At 41.1% G+C, this 20,102-nt stretch overlaps 1 protein-coding gene across 3 annotated transcripts in view; it reads left to right on the plus strand.

Annotated features, from left to right (window-relative positions):
- SGMS1 (sphingomyelin synthase 1) overlaps positions 1-19,481 on the plus strand; it is a 226,229-nt gene extending 206,748 nt beyond the window's left edge. For all 3 annotated transcript variants that reach the window (XM_053692223.1, XM_053692221.1, XM_053692222.1), the window contains one exon: positions 17,261-19,481. In XM_053692223.1, the coding sequence (XP_053548198.1) occupies positions 17,261-17,440 (180 nt within the window). In that variant the 3' untranslated portion in view covers positions 17,441-19,481. The remainder of the gene's footprint in view (positions 1-17,260) is intronic.
- The last annotated feature ends 621 nt before the right edge of the window (positions 19,482-20,102 follow it).

Here is a 20,102-nt window from a genome sequence, read left to right on the forward strand (position 1 = left end):
ATTCAGAGTAGGGGACAAGTCTGAGTAATCCCCATTCCACTGACTCAGCATGCACAATTGCAGCGGTCTGAGATGTAGACGTGCAAAGGGTACTATGTCCATTGCTGCTACCATTAAGCCGATCACCTCCATGCATTGAGCTACTGACGGGAGTTGAATGGAATGAAGGACACGGCATGCATTTAGAAGCTTTGTTAATCTGTCTTCTGTCAGATAAATCTTCATTTCTACAGAATCTATAAGAGTCCCCAAGAATGGAACTCTTGTGAGAGGAAAAAGAGAACTCTTCTTTTCGTTCACTTTCCATCCATGCGACCTTAGAAATGCCAGAACTAACTCTGTATGAGACTTGGCAGTTTGAAAGCTTGAAGCTTGTATCAGAATGTCGTCTAGGTACGGAGCTACCGAAATTCCTCGCGGTCTTAGTACCGCCAGAAGGGCACCCAGAACCTTTGTGAAGATTCTTGGAGCCGTAGCCAATCCGAATGGAAGAGCTACAAACTGGTAATGCCTGTCTAAGAAGGCAAACCTTAGATACCGGTAATGATCTTTGTGAATCGGTATGTGAAGGTAAGCATCCTTTAAATCCACTGTGGTCATGTACTGACCCTTTTGGATCATGGGTAAGATTGTCCGAATAGTTTCCATTTTGAACGATGGAACTCTTAGGAATTTGTTTAGGATCTTTAAATCCAAGATTGGCCTGAAAATTCCCTCTTTTTTGGGAACCACAAACAGGTTTGAGTAAAACCCTTGTCCTTGTTCCGACCGCGGAACCGGATGGATCACTCCCATTAATAACAGATCTTGTACACAGCGTAGAAACGCTTCTTTCTTTATCTGGTTTGTTGACAACCTTGACAGATGAAATCTCCCTCTTGGGGGAGAGAATTTGAAGTCTAGAAGGTATCCCTGAGATATGATCTCTAGCGCCCAGGGATCCTGAACATCTCTTGCCCAAGCCTGGGCGAAGAGAGAGAGTCTGCCCCCCACTAGATCCGGTCCCGGATCGGGGGCCCTCGGTTCATGCTGTCTTTGGGGCAGCAGCAGGTTTCCTGGCCTGCTTGCCCTTGTTCCAGGACTGGTTAGGTTTCCAGCCTTGTCTGTAACGAGCAACAGCTCCTTCCTGTTTTGGTGCAGTGGAAGTTGATGCTGCTCCTGCTTTGAAATTCCGAAAGGGACGAAAATTAGACTGTCTAGCCTTAGCTTTGGCTTTGTCTTGAGGCAGGGCGTGGCCCTTACCTCCTGTAATGTCAGCGATAATTTCTTTCAAACCGGGCCCAAATAAAGTTTGCCCCTTGAAAGGTATATTAAGTAATTTGGACTTAGAAGTTACATCAGCTGACCAGGATTTTAGCCACAGCGCCCTACGTGCCTGAATGGCGAATCCTGAGTTCTTAGCCGTAAGTTTGGTTAAATGTACTACGGCCTCCGAAATGAATGAATTAGCTAGTTTAAGGACTCTAAGCCTGTCCGTAATGTCGTCCAGCGTAGCTGAACTAAGGTTCTCTTCCAGAGACTCAATCCAAAATGCTGCCGCAGCCGTAATCGGCGCGATGCATGCAAGGGGTTGCAATATAAAACCTTGTTGAACAAACATTTTCTTAAGGTAACCCTCTAATTTTTTATCCATTGGATCTGAAAAAGCACAGCTATCCTCCACCGGGATAGTGGTACGCTTAGCTAAAGTAGAAACTGCTCCCTCCACCTTAGGGACCGTTTGCCATAAGTCCCGTGTGGTGGCGTCTATTGGAAACATCTTTCTAAATATTGGAGGGGGTGAGAACGGCACACCGGGTCTATCCCACTCCTTAGTAACAATTTCAGTTAGTCTCTTAGGTATAGGAAAAACGTCAGTACTCGCCGGTACCGCAAAGTATTTATCCAACCTACACAATTTTTCTGGTATTGCAACAGTGTTACAATCATTAAGAGCCGCTAAAACCTCCCCTAGTAATACACGGAGGTTCTCCAATTTAAATTTAAAATTTGAAATATCTGAATCCAATCTGTTTGGATCAGAACCATCACCCACAGAATGAAGCTCTCCGTCCTCATGTTCTGCAAGCTGTGACGCAGTATCAGACATGGCCCTAGTATTATCAGCGCACTCTGTTCTCACCCCAGAGTGATCACGCTTGCCTCTTAGTTCTGGTAATTTAGCCAAAACTTCAGTCATAACAGTAGCCATATCTTGTAATGTTATCTGTAATGGCCGCCCAGATGTACTAGGCGCCATAATATCACGCACCTCCCGGGCGGGAGATGCAGGTACTGACACGTGAGGCGAGTTAGTCGGCATAACTCTCCCCTCGCTGTTTGGTGAAATTTGTTCAATTTGTACAGATTGGCTTTTATTTAAAGTAGCATCAATACAGTTAGTACATAAATTTCTATTGGGCTCCACCTTGGCATTGGAACAAATGACACAGATATCTTCCTCTGAATCAGACATGTTTAACACACTAGCAATAAACTTGCAACTTGGTTACAATCTTATTTAACAAAAACGTACTGTGCCTCAAAGAAGCACTAAACGATTAAATGACAGTTGAAATAATGAACTGAAAGACAGTTATAGCATCAATCCTTAAAAACAACACAACTTTTAGCAAAGGTTTGTTCCCATTAGTAAAGTAACAATAATTAAATTTGCAACATAAAAATTACAGAGCAACGTTTTTAATCACAGTCAATATATAAGTCTCACAGCTCTGCTGAGAGAATCTACCTCCCTCCAAAGAAGTTTGAAGACCCCTGAGTTCTGTTAGAGATGAACCGGATCATGCAGGAAATACAAGAGTAACTGACTGGAATTTTTTGATGCGTAGCAAAGAGCGCCAAAAACGGCCCCTCCCCCTCACACACAGCAGTGAGAGAGAAACGAAACTGTCACAATTAAAACAAGCAACTGCCAAGTGGAAAAATAATGCCCAAATATTTATTCACTCAGTACCTCAGAAAATGCAAACGATTCTACATTCCAGCAAAAACGTTTAACATAATAAATACCTATTAAAAGGTTTAATGTACTTTTAACAGAGTAATTCCGGTGAAATACCATCCCCAGAATACTGAAGTGTAGAGTATACATACATGTCATTATAACGGTATGGCAGGATTTTCTCATCAATTCCATTCAGAAAATAAAAACTGCTACATACCTCAATGCAGATTCATCTGCCCGCTGTCCCCTGATCTGAAGCTTTTACCTCCCTCAGATGGTCGAGAAACAGCAATATGATCTTAACTACTCCGGTTAAAATCATAGTAAAAACTCTGGTAGATTCTTCTTCAAACTCTGCCAGAGAGGCAATAACACGCTCCGGTGCTATTGTAAAATAACAAACTTTTGATTGAAGTTATAAAAACTAAGTATAATCACCATAGTCCTCTCACACATCCTATCTAGTTGTTGGGTGCAAGAGAATGACTGGGAGTGACGTAGAGGGGAGGAGCTATATGCAGCTCTGCTGGGTGAATCCTCTTGCATTTCCTGTTGGGGAGGAGTTATATCCCAGAAGTAATGATGACCCGTGGACTGATCACACATAACAGAAGAAACATCTGTTCTGCTTTGAATAGTTGTTAGAATTATTTTCAGCTTTTTACATTTGGTTGTGCCAATTTTTTTTACACATGAGGAGACTTGTGGAATAGTTTTCCAGTACCTCACATAATTTAAAATAGATAACATTAGACCTTCCCTAAATTTGTCATAATAACTAGTTATTCCCCTCTGTGTGTGACAGTTTTCTTTTTCTGTCTAGCTTCTTTTCTTTGTTCTCCATTGCTATTGCATGCTGGGACATTGCATCACCAATAATTTGTTTATGTGACCTGATCATAGGAGGCAGAAGTTTTGTTATTTTGCTGACTTTATAACTTGAAATTCTATATCATTTTAGGATTTTTATTCCTGTATCTGTTTTCACTGTTTAGAATAACAAAGTTTTATAATCTTGCCTTTTGCAAATCTAACCAGGTATTCTGCCTCACACCTCCCTTTTTCCTAGAGGAAAAAAAGTAAACTTAAGATTACTGACAATTTTGAAGTAATTTGTTTGAACCTCAAACATAATATTGTTACTACAAGTATATATGAGTAATGCATAGAGTGCAAACAAATGGTCATATAATGCTGTTGGCGGGAACATTCACGCATAATCCAGTATGCACTTAAAGGAACATGAAATCCAAAATGTTTATTCCCTGATAAAGATAGAGCATATAATTTTAAACAACTTTTGAAATGTACTTCTATTCCCAAAATGTCTTTATTCGTGTGGTATCCTTTGTTAAAGGAGCAGAAATTAACTACTGGGAGCTAGCTGAACATAGGTGAACTAATGACGATATAAATATGTGTAACCAATTGGCAGCTAGCTCTCAGTAGTGGCACCTGAGCCTAGCTATCTATACTTTTTAACAAAGAATACCAAGAGAATGAAGCAAATTAGATAATAGAAGTAAATTAGAAATTTGTTTAAAATTGCATGCTCTATCTGAATTATGAAAGTTTAATTTTGACTTTACTGTTCCTTTAAAACACTTTTTGCCTTTTATAGACTGAGAAGTCCAATTATGAAATGTAACCTATAGTTTTGCAAGTTAATAACCCACATTGTGATTAAAGGACCAGTAAATACAGTATATTTGCATAATCAACAAGTGCATAACAAGACAATGCAATAGCACTTAGTCTGAACTTCAAATGAGTAGAAGATTTTTTTTATGACAAATTTCAGTTATGTCTATTTCCACTCCCCCTGTATCATGTGACAGTCATCAGCCAATCACAAATGCATATATGTATGGCGAGTTCTTGCACATGCTCAGTAAGAGCTGGTGACTCAAAAAGTGTAAATATAAAACGTCTGTGCACTTTTGGTTATTGGAAGTAAATTGGAAAGTTGTCTAAGCATCAATGAGAGAGAGCATGTAATATTAACCGCAGTCCTCAAGTACCCCCAAACGGCCATTATGGCTGAACCAGTGCACAGGTGAAATAATTAACTGTGTGAGAGCAGGGTAGTAACCATGGTTACTGATCAACTGATTACTTTATCTGTGCACTCGTTCAGCTATAATGAAATCCTGGCCTGATGGGGGTACTTGACCGCGATTGAGAAACCCTGGACAGTTTAATTTTGGGTTGCATGTCCTTTTAAACTGCTCCTTCAGGTAGTAGCAAATATCATATGGATTCTCTAGTTTTGGGGGTAAACATGATTAATAAAATGTAATTTTTATGTTTTAACCCTCCTTAAAGGGACATGAAACCAAATTTTTCATGATTCAGATTGAGAATACAATTTTAAACTTTCCAATTTACTTCTATTTTGCTTCATTCTCTTGGTATATTTTGTTAAAGTAACAGCATTGCCCAAGGGTGAACCAATAACATGAGGCTTAGGTATGCTTTTCAACAAAGGATACCAAGAGAATTAAGCAAATTAGACAATAAAAGTAAATTATTTTTTTCTTCTTCAATGGAAAGAGTCCACAGCTGTATTCATTACTTTTGGGAAAAAGTACCTGGCCACCAGGAGGAGGCAAAGACAACACAGCCAACGGCTTAAATACTCCTCCCACTCGCCTCATCCCCCAGTCATTCTTTGCCTTTCGTCCCAGGTGGATGGCAGAGATGTGTCAGAATTTTTAATTTTTGTTTTTGTCTCTTATGGAGGGTAGTACTCTTCAGCATGGGACAGGAGTTTTAAGTAGTCCTGTCAGTCTCTCAGTGAGGGCTTGGATGAAAGTTAGAGTCCAGAGATGCAGGGAGTTTCTTTCTGCGAAACCATCCCGACTCATGTTAACAGCTCCTGAAGGAATTGGCATTGTCTAACTTCGCTTCGCTGCCTGCTTTCTTCTCTCAAGTCCATGGCGGAGGCAATGCTACTATCCGTCACACTTGAAGGGCCATGTTCCTGTTCCACGGCGTAGATTCCGGTAAGATTGTTTCATTTTACTTTATTTGCAATGTATTGTACTGTGAATGTTTCCCGAGAGGCTACCACCTTGCGGGCCTAACTATACATAAGGGTCTCAGTGAGTCTCTCTTAGTATCTTGGAATTGAGGGTTAATATCTCCTGAGGGGGGTTATTGAACAGGGTTTTCTTCTGTTATGTGTGATCAGTCCACGGGTCATCATTACTTCTGGGATATTATCTGCTCCCCTACAGGAAGTGCAAGAGGATTCACCCAGCAGAGTTGCTATATAGCTCCTCCCCTCTACGTCACCCCCAGTCATTCTCTTGCACCCAAAGACTAGATAGGAGGTGTGAGAGGACTATGGTGATTATACTTAGTTTTTAGAACTTCAATCAAAAGTTTGTTATTTTACAATAGCACCGGAGCGTGTTATTACCTCTCTGGCAGAGTTTGAAGAAGAATCTACCAGAGTTTTTCTTATGATTTTAACCGGAGTAGTTAAGATCATATTGCTGTTTCTCGGCCATCTGAGGGAGGTAAAAACTTCAGATCAGGGGACAGCGGGCAGTTGAATCTGCATTGAGGTATGTAGCAGTTTTTATTTTCTGAATGGAATTGATGAAAAAAAATCCTGCCATACCGTTATAATGAACATGTATGTATGCTCTACACTTTAGTATTCTGGGGATGGTATTTCACCGGAATTACTCTGTAAAAGTACATTAAACCTTTTATTAGGTATTTTTCATGTTAAACGTTTTTGCTGGAATGTAGAATCGTTTGCATTAGTGAGGTACTGAGTGAATAAATATTTGGGCATTATTTTTCCACTTGGCAGTTTGCTTGTGTTAATTATGACAGTTTCGTTTCTCTCTCACTGCTGTGTGTGAGAGGGAGGGGCCGTTTTTGGCGCTCTTTGCTACGCATCAAAAATTTCCAGTCAGTTTTTCTGCATGATCCGGTTCATCTCTAACAGAACTCAGGGGTCTTCAAACTTCTTTGAAGGGAGGTAGATTCTCTCAGCAGAGCTGTGAGACTTATATAGTGACTGTGATTTAAAACGTTGCTCTGTAATTTTTATGTTTAAAATTTAATTAGTGTTATTTTACTAATGGGAACAAACCTTTGCTAAAAAGTTGTGTTGTTTGTTAAGAGTGATGCTATAACTGTTTTTCAGTTCATTATTTCAACTGTCATTTAATCGTTTAGTGCTTCTTGAGGCACAGTACGTTTTTATTAAATAAAATTGTAACCGAGTTGCATGTTTATTGCTAGTGTGTTAAACATGTCTGATTCAGAGGAAGATACCTGTGTCATTTGTTCCAATGCCAAGGTGGAGCCCAATAGAAATTTATGTACTAACTGTATTGATGCTACTTTAAATAAAAGTCAATCTGTACAAATTGAACAAATTTCACCAAACAGCGAGGGGAGAGTTATGCCGACTAACTCGCCTCACGTGTCAGTACCTGCATCTCCCGCCCGGGAGGTGCGTGATATTATGGCGCCTAGTACATCTGGGCAGCCATTACAGATAACATTACAAGATATGGCTACTGTTATGACTGAAGTTTTGGCTAAATTACCAGAACTAAGAGGCAAGCGTGATCACTCTGGGGTGAGAACAGAGTGCGCTGATAATTCTAGGGCCATGTCTGATACTGCGTCACAGCTTGCAGAGCATGAGGACGGAGAGCTTCATTCTGTAGGTGGCGGTTCTGATCCAAGCAGCTTGGATTCAGATATTTCAAATTTTAAATTTAAATTGGAAAACCTCCGTGTATTACTAGGGGAGGTTTTAGCAGCTCTTAACGATTGTAACACTGTTGCAATACCAGAGAAAATGTGTAGGTTGGATAAATACTTTGCGGGTACCGGCGAGTACTGACGTTTTTCCTATACCTAAGAGATTAACTGAAATTGTTACTAAGGAGTGGGATAGACCCGGTGTGCCGTTCTCACCCCCTCCAATATTTAGAAAGATGTTTCCAATAGACGCCACCACACGGGACTTATGGCAGACGGTCCCTAAGGTGGAGGGAGCAGTTTCTACTTTAGCTAAGCGTACCACTATCCCGGTGGAGGATAGCTGTGCCTTTTCAGATCCTATGGATAAAAAATTAGAGGGTTACCTTAAGAAAATGTTTGTTCAACAAGGTTTTATATTACAACCCCTTGCATGCATCGCGCCGATCACGGCTGCGGCAGCATTTTGGATTGAGTCTCTGGAAGAGAACCTTAGTTCAGCTACGCTGGACGACATTACGGACAGGCTTAGAGTCCTTAAACTAGCTAATTCATTCATTTCGGAGGCCGTAGTACATTTAACCAAACTTACGGCTAAGAATTCAGGATTCGCCATTCAGGCACGTAGGGCGCTGTGGCTAAAATCCTGGTCGGCTGATGTAACTTCTAAGTCCAAATTACTTAATATACCTTTCAAGGGGCAAACTTTATTTGGGCCCGGTTTGAAAGAGATTATCGCTGACATTACAGGAGGTAAGGGCCACGCTCTACCTCAAGACAAAGCCAAAGCTAAGGCTAGACAGTCTAATTTTCGTCCCTTTCGGAATTTCAAAGCAGGTGCAGCATCAACTTCCACTGCACCAAAACAGGAAGGAGCTGTTGCTCGTTACAGACAAGGCTGGAAACCTAACCAGTCCTGGAATAAGGGCAAGCAGGCCAGAAAACCTGCTGCTGCCCCTAAGACAGCATGAACCGAGGGCCCCCGATCCGGGACCGGATCTAGTGGGGGGCAGACTCTCTCTCTTCGCCCAGGCTTGGGCAAGAGATGTCCAGGATCCCTGGGCGCTAGAGATCATATCTCAGGGATACCTTCTAGACTTCAAATTATCTCCCCCAAGAGGGAGATTTCATCTGTCAAGGTTGTCAACAAACCAAATAAAGAAAGACGCGTTTCTACGCTGTGTACAAGATCTATTATTAATGGGAGTGATCCATCCGGTTCCGCGGTCGGAACAAGGACAAGGGTTTTACTCAAACCTGTTTGTGGTTCCCAAAAAAGAGGGAACTTTCAGGCCAATCTTGGATTTAAAGATCCTAAACAAATTCCTAAGAGTTCCATCGTTCAAAATGGAAACTATTCGGACAATCCTACCCATGATCCAAAAGGGTCAATACATGACCACAGTGGATTTAAAGGATGCTTACCTTCACATACCGATTCACAAAGATCATTACCGGTATCTAAGGTTTGCCTTTTTAGACAGGCATTACCAGTTTGTAGCCCTTCCATTCGGATTGGCTACGGCTCCAAGAATCTTCACAAAGGTTCTGGGTGCCCTTCTAGCGGTTCTGAGACCGCGAGGAATTTCGGTAGCTCCGTACCTAGACGACATTCTGATACAAGCTTCAAGCTTTCAAACTGCCAAGTCTCATACAGAGTTAGTTCTGGCATTTCTAAGGTCGCATGGATGGAAAGTGAACGAAAAGAAGAGTTCTCTCTTGCCTCTCACAAGAGTTCCATTCTTGGGGACTCTTATAGATTCTGTAGACATGAAGATTTATCTGACAGAAGACAGATTAACAAAGCTTCTAAATGTATGCCGTGTCCTTCATTCCATTCAACTCCCGTCAGTAGCTCAATGCATGGAGGTGATCGGCTTAATGGTAGCAGCAATGGACATAGTACCCTTTGCACGCCTACATCTCAGACCGCTGCAATTGTGCATGCTGAGTCAGTGGAATGGGGATTACTCAGATTTGTCCCCCACTCTGAATCTGGATCAAGAGACCAGAAATTCTCTTCTATGGTGGCTTTCTCGGCCACATCTGTCCAGGGGGATGCCGTTCAGCAGGCCGGACTGGACAATCGTAACAACAGACGCCAGCCTTCTAGGTTGGGGCGCTGTCTGGAATTCTCTGAAGGCTCAGGGACAATGGAGTCAGGAGGAAAGTCTCCTGCCAATAAACATTCTGGAATTGAGAGCAGTTCTCAATGCCCTTCTAGCTTGGCCCCAGTTAAAGACTCGGGGGTTCATCAGGTTTCAGTCGGACAACATCACGACTGTAGCTTACATCAACCATCAGGGAGGGACAAGAAGCTCCCTAGCAATGATAGAAGTATCAAAGATAATTCGCTGGGCAGAGTCTCACTCTTGCCACCTGTCAGCAATCCACATCCCGGGAGTGGAGAACTGGGAGGCGGATTTCTTGAGTCGCCAGACTCTTCATCCGGGGGAGTGGGAACTTCATCCGGAGGTCTTTGCCCAAATACTTCGACGTTGGGGCAAACCAGAGATAGATCTCATGGCGTCTCGCCAGAACGCCAAACTTCCTCGCTACGGATCCAGATCCAGGGATCCGGGAGCGGTTCTGATAGATGCTTTGACAGCACCTTGGAACTTCAGGATGGCTTATGTGTTTCCACCCTTCCCGCTGCTTCCTCGATTGATTGCCAAAATCAAACAGGAGAGAGCATCAGTGATTCTAATAGCGCCTGCATGGCCGCGCAGGACCTGGTATGCAGATCTAGTGGACATGTCATCCTGTCCGCCTTGGTCTCTACCTCTAAGACAGGACCTTCTGATTCAGGGTCCATTCAAACATCAAAGTCTAACTTCTCTGAAGCTGACTGCTTGGAAATTGAACGCTTGATTTTATCAAAACGTGGTTTTTCTGAGTCGGTTATTGATACCCTGATACAGGCTAGGAAGCCTGTTACCAGAAAGATTTACCATAAAATATGGCGTAAATACCTATACTGGTGTGAATCCAAAGATTACTCCTGGAGTAAGGTTAGGATTCCTAGGATATTGTCTTTTCTACAAGAAGGTTTAGAAAAGGGTTTATCGGCTAGCTCATTAAAGGGACAGATCTCAGCTCTGTCCATCTTGTTACACAGGCGTCTGTCAGAAAATTCAGACATCCAGGCCTTTTGTCAGGCTTTAGCTAGGATCAAGCCTGTGTTTAAAACTGTTGCTCCGCCATGGAGTTTAAACTTAGTTCTTAACGTTTTACAGGGTGTTCCGTTTGAACCCCTTCATTCCATTGATATAAAATTGTTATCTTGGAAAGTTCTATTTTTAATGGCTATTTCCTCGGCTCGAAGAGTCTCTGAGTTATCAGCCCTACATTGTGATTCTCCTTATCTGATCTTTCACTCAGACAAGGTAGTTCTGCGTACTAAACCTGGGTTCTTACCTAAGGTAGTCACTAACAGGAATATCAATCAAGAGATTGTTGTTCCATCCTTGTGTCCAAATCCTTCTTCAAAGAAGGAACGTCTTCTACACAATCTGGATGTAGTTCGTGCCCTCAAGTTCTACTTGCAGGCAACTAAAGATTTTCGCCAAACTTCTTCCCTGTTTGTCGTTTATTCTGGACAGAAGAGAGGTCAAAAAGCTTCTGCTACCTCTCTCTCTTTTTGGCTTCGTAGCATAATACGTTTAGCCTATGAGACTGCTGGACAGCAGCCTCCTGAAAGAATTACAGCTCATTCCACTAGAGCTGTGGCTTCCACTTGGGCCTTTAAGAATGAGGCCTCTGTTGAACAGATTTGCAAGGCTGCAACTTGGTCTTCGCTTCATACTTTTTCCAAATTTTACAAATTTGACACTTTTGCTTCTTCGGAGGCTATTTTTGGGAGAAAGGTTCTTCAGGCAGTGGTTCCTTCTGTATAATGAGCCTGCCTATCCCTCCCGTCATCCGTGTACTTTTGCTTTGGTATTGGTATCCCAGAAGTAATGATGACCCGTGGACTGATCACACATAACAGAAGAAAACATAATTTATGCTTACCTGATAAATTCCTTTCTTCTGTTGTGTGATCAGTCCACGGCCCGCCCTGTTTTTTTAAGGCAGGTAAATATTTTTTAAATTATAATTCAGTCACCACTACACCCTTGGCTTCTCCTTTCTCGTTGGTCTTTGGTCGAATGACTGGAGGTGACGTAGAGGGGAGGAGCTATATAGCAACTCTGCTGGGTGAATCCTCTTGCACTTCCTGTAGGGGAGCAGATAATATCCCAGAAGTAATGATGACCCGTGGACTGATCACACAACAGAAGAAAGGAATTTATCAGGTAAGCATAAATTATGTTTTTTTATAATCATGTTTGTTTTGTGATTCAACCTGCTTATGTGCGATGTTTACTTGGCTCTTGGTTGGAACATTGAGGCCTTTGGAAGTGACGCAGCCTTTTGGTTGGGCGCTCTTGTTTGGACTGTATGGTTCACCTTGTGTTCGGGTGTGGCTACGTTCCGTTGTTACATTTCCGCATTCCCGACCGCGTGGTAGAGAGAGATTTCTAGTCCGCAGGGGTCTGGTAATAGGAGATGGTGAGTGCCCCAGCCATTGGGGGTGTCCGGTGCCATTTTAGTTTTCACTACTTTAGTCCATATTTAAATATCCTCTATCCAGATATGGAGGATTCTGATGCTGAGACTGTGTTAATTTCAGTTTCAGTTACAGAGGATTCTGATACGGAGACTATTTTGATTTCAGATTCTGTACTCGGTGATGAATCCGGAGGGGCCTCGTTGACGTCTGTCAACCAGTTTTGTTCTGTATGCCATTTCAGAGCGCCTGGTTCCTCAGGCTCGAGGAATCAAGGGACTGCTGAGCCATCCGCCTCTGGGGGCCCTGTCCTCCAAGAGGCGAGTTCCCTACCAAATCATACTTCTGCACATGCGGGTAACTCAGTTTATGGTTCCTCCGTGCAGGGTGGCGTGATTCCCCCGGAGCTTGCAGCACGTTTTCGCTTCCCCATAATGATGGCGATTGTTCGTCTGCAGAGTCAAGACGTTTCTTTGAGAATGTGCTTGTGCCTTATTGTCCCGGGCCATCCGCCTTGGGGAGGGCCTCTACATTTCCCCACGGGGGTATCTGTTGCTGAGTGTTGTGCCTTCCGTTACAGGATTGCGCGCCTTCGCGTGTTGCTCAGACATGTTTTTCAGTTATTGAATGACCCTATCGTTACCAGCTACAGGGAATTTCAGTCTGATAATTCGAATGGTGCACCTCATTAGACATGTGGGAATGTAGTAATCTCCTGATTGTCATTTGTTTGAGATCTTTCCCGGTTTTGTGTGATAGGGCTACGTTTGGCTGGTCCTGCGGGTTGGTCTGTGCCTTTTGGGCGTTAACCTCCCGGTTGCCTTATATTTTATTTATATCCGATGAGATGTCTTTTATTTGTTTTTGTTTCCTTCAGGAACCTTCTGGGATTGATACTATATTACTACTTCGGAATTTGTTGGACATGTTAGTTCTCTGTTAAAAATGTCTGTTTTTTCCCTACGAGAGAGAATTTACGCAGCTGACCGGTTGGGACCCTAGGTGCAGGCTGGTCCTGTCGGTTTCTTTCCTTTTTGTGGCTGTTCAGACACGTGGCGCTGTTCTGCTCAGCTGGTTCGGTAGAAGAGACGAGTGCTCAGGTTATTATTGTTTTTCATGTTCAACTAAGCATTTGAGAGGGCCTATGGGTCCGTGAGGTGGGAAGCAGTGTTTCAGTCCTTATAGCCTTCAGTCATAGATTACCGGGCAGGGGAGTTTATCTGCTGCGTCACTCTGACATCTGATTTCATCAGACCATATTTTCATCCCCCATGTGGTGGAGGGTGGAAGAGCTTAATGCCCCTTGCCGCTATGGAGTGGTTTGACCTTTATTTTTTAGGCCTCTGGATTGTCCTTTTGGGATCCAACAGCTTGTACAGGGTAGCTGTCTAGCATGCGGAAGGTTTGCAGTTTGAAACCTGTTGCAGCTCTTGGCACCTTGCAGGTGTCCGCGTAAGCTGTTTTTCTAGTATTTCTAGATGCAGCTCTTACTCTTGACTGAGTTTTATAAGAGGCTTTTGGGTCTACTTCCATTGCCTCCGGGTGAGTGGATCTCCTTTTTAGGGATCTGTTTTTCCGGGTGATGGTTGTTCCCTGCGGGGACTTTGGTTTAGCTTGGGGTTTCCAGAGCTGAGACAGGCTTTGTGCCTTCTCTTCCTTGTGTCCTCTGCTTGTGTGGAGGTGTTAGGGAGACTAGTCCTGCTAGTGGAATTTTGTGACCCCGAGATATCCCTTGGTTGTCCTGAGGCTCTAAGAAGTATCTTCATGTGGCTTCTAGCCTTGCTCCTTGGAGCGCTGGACTTTAGCTAGGGGTGGTTCCTTCCTTTTGGTCGGAGCTTTCGAGTTCGTCTCACTATCCGGATTCTCTGGATATGCATCCATGCCCTTGTGTCTGGCTTTTTGGCCGGTTGGGGTATTTAGTTCTAGGGTAAGGTTTGCCTGAACTATTAGGTGCCCGGACCTGTTTTTATCCCTGAGACTACCGGTTGCTGAAGCTTCGCTTGGCTTTTTTCCTGACCCAGTCTTGGGTGGTTTTAGAATCTTGGATCTCAGGGCTGATTGGGATTTTTCCATGGTAGTGGGAACTTTTTTTCCCTTTTTTTCCCTTTCTGCGCTTCAGGTTGTTTTTGGATGTGGGGAGATTTTGTAGACACTACACCAGTGTCATTAAGGAAGCAGCAGAATCGGAATAAGGAGAAAAGAGGAGGATATATGCAACAGGACTCCTGAATAAGCTTAAAACTGACTTTTTATCTGGTTACCAAAGGAAACAGGTTTCTTCTTTTTTATTTAGGATTTATATTTAGGATTAGTATTACAAGTATGTATTGTATGTAAATTGAATTTTAAATGTGTTTTTTGGATTTTACTATCAAATGAATTAAGTTAATACACATGTGCAAATAGAAAGAGAAATTAATAGTTATACCACAGAAAAAACCCCAAACCATATATACTTTTTAGAGCTTATTTTTTCTTTAGTGGTATTATATAGTGGGAACTTGGGCTATGTCCTTGCTCCATCTTCCTAACCTGGTCATGGTTGGCCATTTTTTCAGAGTATTTTTTACTCTTTGCCACAGAGTGGCCATGTCCTCTGGTGGTTAGCTGTGTGGCTTGAACCTCAAGGGTGGTTGGTTCATACCCAGCTGCTGGCGCTGGATGTCCTATTTCTAGTGCGCCTTGGGTTGCATTCCCCTGGTCAGTTTGTCAGTGTTCCCGTGTATTCCCTTGTCGGCAGGCGAATGGGTTGGCTGTGCCTCTGCTTGGCAAGCTATTTGTCAGGAGGTCCTTTCTAGGACTTCTGTGTTGGGAATTTCTCTTCCCATTAGCTGGTGGCTTCAGGCCTTGAGGGCAGTTGTTGCCTTTCCGGCATAGTCCCTTAGGGGATATTCTCCTCCCTATGGAGATGGAGTCCTTGCTTTGGGCTTCTCCTGGATGGTAGGTGGGATTGGTTTCCACTGGGGTCTTGCTGGCTCCATGCAGACTTTTTGGGCTTTTATTTTGATAGATAGGTCTATGGCCTTGTTGTCTGTTTTCAGAGTCGGGATGGTTGTGCTATCCTTACGCTCATTCCTGCACCTGTTTAGGGATTCTTTTGTTCCCTTGTTTTGGGTCCCTGTGGCTGGGTTGGTCCAGCTGGCTGTGGGTCTGCAGGTCAGGATGACCGAGCGGTCTATGGAGCTGCGTTCGGTCGCAGTCCTCCTCTGGATATGTGAGCTTTGTTAAGTCTATCCTGTTAGCTTAGTCTGCTAGGGTATAGATTTTCCCTTAAATGGCTCCATTGATTTCTGAAGAGAGTTTACTCTTCCTTTGGGTTCTGAGGGTATACTCTCCTTCTTGGGGGGCCTCGATTGAGGTCTTGTGTTCCCCTTTTTTAGGGACCTGTGTGTAGGTCTGTCGACTTAGGTTGCCTGAAGCATGCCCTCTGCCTGGGGGTTGCTTTTGCAGTCTGTTTCTCACTTGACTGCTTCTCCCTCGCAAGTATCTCTGTGTCGTCCTGTTATGGACTTTGTTCTCAAACTTAAGGTTTTTCCCTGGGTGTATTACACACTTTTTCATGATCGAATGCCTTGGTATTCTTGACACTGGGAGGACTTTGCCTCTTCAGTTGCAATCCGTGCTTGCAGGATATTGGGGAGATGTCTGTTCTGTCTCTGTGCCCAGTCATATCTCGGGTTTCGCTTGGTATAGGCGTGGCCTCCTTTCCCTGTTGGGCCCCTTTGGGTCTCTGTGAGCTGGGATCACTCATGGAGGTGTTCAGTTTTTGTATTAGGGGACCTTTCGGTTTCCTCGGTTCTCCTTTGCCTTGTACCCTTGGGCGTTTTGGCTGGTGTCTCCTTCATTTGTGGAGATGAGTGGTGGAGGACTGTTTGTTGAGCGACGGTGTCTCCTGGAGGACTGTTGGCTCAGTCGAGTCAGTTTGCGGTCTCTAGTTTGGTTTCTGGACTAACTACAAGTCAGTGTCATTGAAGCTTTTCCTCTTAAAATTTTCTCCGCTTCGTACGAAGCAGGTTTTTTTCTTGGGTAGAGGTTCAGACTTCGTGCCTTCAGTATAGGCCGCCTATTGTACCCTCCCATCTTGGCAGCATTCAGTGTCCTCTATAGCTTGGGTATTGTTTTCCCAAAAGTAATGAATGCAGCTGTGGACTCTTTCCATTTTAAGAAGAAAAACATAAATTATGCTTACCTGATAATTTCCTTTTCTTCTGATGGAAAAAGTCCACAGCTCCCCACCCGTAATTTTATGTGGGACGTCCTTATTCTTCTGGCACCTTTCACCCTTCTATTTCTTGTTCCTTGTTCCTCGGCAGAATGACTGGGGGATTAGGGCAATGGGAGGAGTATTTAAGCCTTTGGCTGGGTTGTCTCTGCCTCCTCCTGGTGGCCAGGTTCTTTTTTTCCCAAAAGTAATGAATGCAGCTGTGGACTCTTTCCATCAGAAGAAAAGGAAATTATCAGGTAAGCATAATTTTATGTTTTTCCATAGGTAGGGAACCTCCCCCTTCCTCCTCTCCCTTCCTGCAATGTGCTGCCAGCCTTCCTCCTTCCATTCCACACCACCGATGGTGTCACTGTGTGTTAGTGATCTGACTCCTTATGGTAAAGAGAGCACAATCAGTGCTTCCTTACCATATGAAGGAAGATGTCTTTTGCCTCTAGCTGCAGTCTTAGCTGTCAGTTTACAGTCAGCGCCCTCTAAATACTAAATTCACTTTGTTCTCTAATTATATAACACACTTTGGAGGAAGGTGTGTTTTTAGAAGGGTTTGATATCTATACATTTTTGGCCAGCGCAGTACTTGCTTATATATTTTTCTATACAGTCAGGACCCCAGCATGAGACAGAAGGTTTGACGTTTGCACATACCCTGTTGACACTGTACCAAGTACATATGTCATATAGGTACAAGGGCTTAAAAATGCCAAGTAAAATTGTTAGTCTCACAAGGTTACACACATGAAATAGAATGTTTGCCTCTCAAGCACTTTTCCATTTACTGAGAATTTTGTTTTTATTTCTTTAGGCACTGAAAGAAATTTCTGCAGCAAACCTTCTTTCACGAGTGTGGTGGTTTAAACCCTTCCAGTACTTTGAACGAAATGTCCAAGGTGTTGTACCGCGATCCTATCATTGGCCGTTTCCATGGCAACTGCTTAAATTTAATACACAGCCAAAATACAGCAAACTGGTGAACGAGACGTAACAGGACGGTGCTGTTTCAGGAACTGTCAAGTGCTATAAACTCTTGAGATGCCATAAACGCAAACCCCAACCTACTTTTATCTGTTAAGTTACGTTGACTTGGTCATTTAACTGGCCAGCACTGTGATATTTTTTCTCTCCAAAGGACCCACGTCGGATATATTCAAACCAATAATTTAACTCAACATGCACTGTACAATTATTTCCTATTACATGGGAACTTCTCATTATCCATAGTCATTCTCCTTTTTGTATATAAAAAAAAAAACTGCAAACACACACAAGTTTTTATACCCTACGTTTCAGTCTTTTCCAGTCATTTCTGGGAATAAAACATTTATTTTCTTGGGAAAACATAATTTCAAAACTTTTGCCCCAAATTTTGGGCTTTAAGCCATTTTCTAAGTGTATCTGTAATAGCTAAGTAAGCTGCAGTCCTACTCAATTAATGGGTTACATATTTTGTATGGGTTAAATAACATCAAATGAACTATTTTCATGTGGGTTTTTATCATAATTTTTTTTTTTTTTTACAATTTTTTTTTTTATCGGTAAAAAAAAGAAAAGGTAGTTTTTCTTTTACTTTTGATATGTAAAAGTATACTGCAGCATCATATCATTTTTTTTTAAATAATTCTGGCAAAATGCCCCTGTTTTTCTTTCTTTCCCTTCAAACTCCATTATATATTTTACACTTTTTTTTTTTGAGAATTACATGGTCATTTCACTTGTCTGTCTATATGCTTATTAAAGGAAATAGCCTGCATTTTATGTTTTCAAAAGACACATGGGACTGCAGCCCTGTTCTGTAACCTTTTTACCTGTTTCATCAATGTTCTACATAAAATGATAGACAAAGAATGGTTTAGTATCTAATATTTTGTAAAAAATCTTTCAGCAACAGTGTCAAAAATGAAAATGATTACAATCTGTTGTAAAGTGATTTTGTTTTCTAAGTATTTCCTACATTTATTTTTCAAAATACTGTGTACAAAGATTACATTTGAAGATTTTTACTTGTCAAAGAAAGATTTAATTTGGAGAAATTTATAAATGTTACTAGTGCCTTTCTTGTCTTGATTGTATAGTTGGTAGGCAGTCTTAAATATTTTTAATTTTAAATAAAGTATTCCATGACCAAGATTAAAACAAAAAATCATATATTTATTTTTCTATATATATATATATATATATATATATATATATATATATATATATATATATATATATATATATATATATATATATAATAAAATCTCTGATTGTACTATTGAATTGTATTTGGAAGCGTATTTGAAGGGACTGGCAGTGTATTTCGACTTTTTTTTTATTTATTTTTTATTCATTGAAAGTTGACTTTTAACACAAAAGCATCCATATTCTTGGAAAATCATTTTGATCACATCTAAAAACAAATCTTTAGTCTTTCAATCACATGCATTCTGTCTATATTTGATACACAGAGTATGTTAACATATATTTTATTTTTACAGAAAATGCATGTACTGCATTTTCGCCATTACCATATTAATAAATAAATAAAAAAAAGTATTTGATCGTATGATTGCCAATGTACAGAATACAATAGTTTTTTAAGACTGAAGAAATATATCTATAATTGATATATATATTCACATATATATCTGTTCTGTATTTTCTGTAAAGCAGAGTTTTCTTCTGTGTTTTTTGTGTATTCACAAGGTGATATTTGTACTGTAAAATATTGGTGATAAAAATAAAAAGTAAAAAATAAATAAAAAAAATTACTTAAAGCAAATAGAAAACACTTGAATTGTGTTTGTGCTTATAATTATAGCCTTATCATTTTATGACAAGCTGTATGAGTCTGAGATGTCTGTCTATTTATGGAGTCTTCTATTGACTTAATAAAAAAAAAACCTTTCTAAAAATGTTGTTAAAATGGTTTGCTTCATCTTTAATTTTCACCTTACCATGCTTCTCTATTGCTGTTTTCATGGTCTGTTATTTTTGTCCCTTTTTGTTGTTTCCAGAACTGTTAATTAAAATCTATTTATATTTGACTCATGACTGCAAAGTGATTATCTACCATTCAGTGTGTTTTTTTGTTTTTTTAATAAACATATAAAGTAACTGTAACTGCCCTGTTAGTATGAAAAAACTTGACTTGTTATTATTGGTTTATTAAAGTCACCATTTGACAAAATTCAGAATTCCCTATCCACTTCCCTCTCTTCCCAGTATGTTTTTATTACTATTATTTTAAAAGGGACATGTAAACTTTTTTTTTTTTTTCTATTCCAATTTACTTCTATTATCTCATTTGGGTTCATTCTCTTGATATATATTAGATATATATAGATCTATATATTTTTATATATATATATAATTTTATTTTTTTAAGCATATCTAGACTCAGGAACTTGCTGCTAATTGGTGGCTGAAATTGTATGCCCATTTTTCATTGGCTTAAAAAAATGTGTTCAGCTGGCTCCTAGGAGTGCATTGCTTGTTCAATAATGTACCAATGAAGCAAAATTGATAACTACAGCATTTGGCGGCGCTATACAAATAAATGATGATAATAATAATAACATAAGTATATTGGAAAGTTGTTTAAAAATGTATAATCTATCTGAATCATGAAATGAAAAAAATTGGATTTCATGACCTTTTAAAGTTTT

This window comes from Bombina bombina, chromosome 9 (genome assembly GCF_027579735.1).
Source record: "Bombina bombina isolate aBomBom1 chromosome 9, aBomBom1.pri, whole genome shotgun sequence".
Taxonomy (NCBI): domain Eukaryota; kingdom Metazoa; phylum Chordata; class Amphibia; order Anura; family Bombinatoridae; genus Bombina; species Bombina bombina.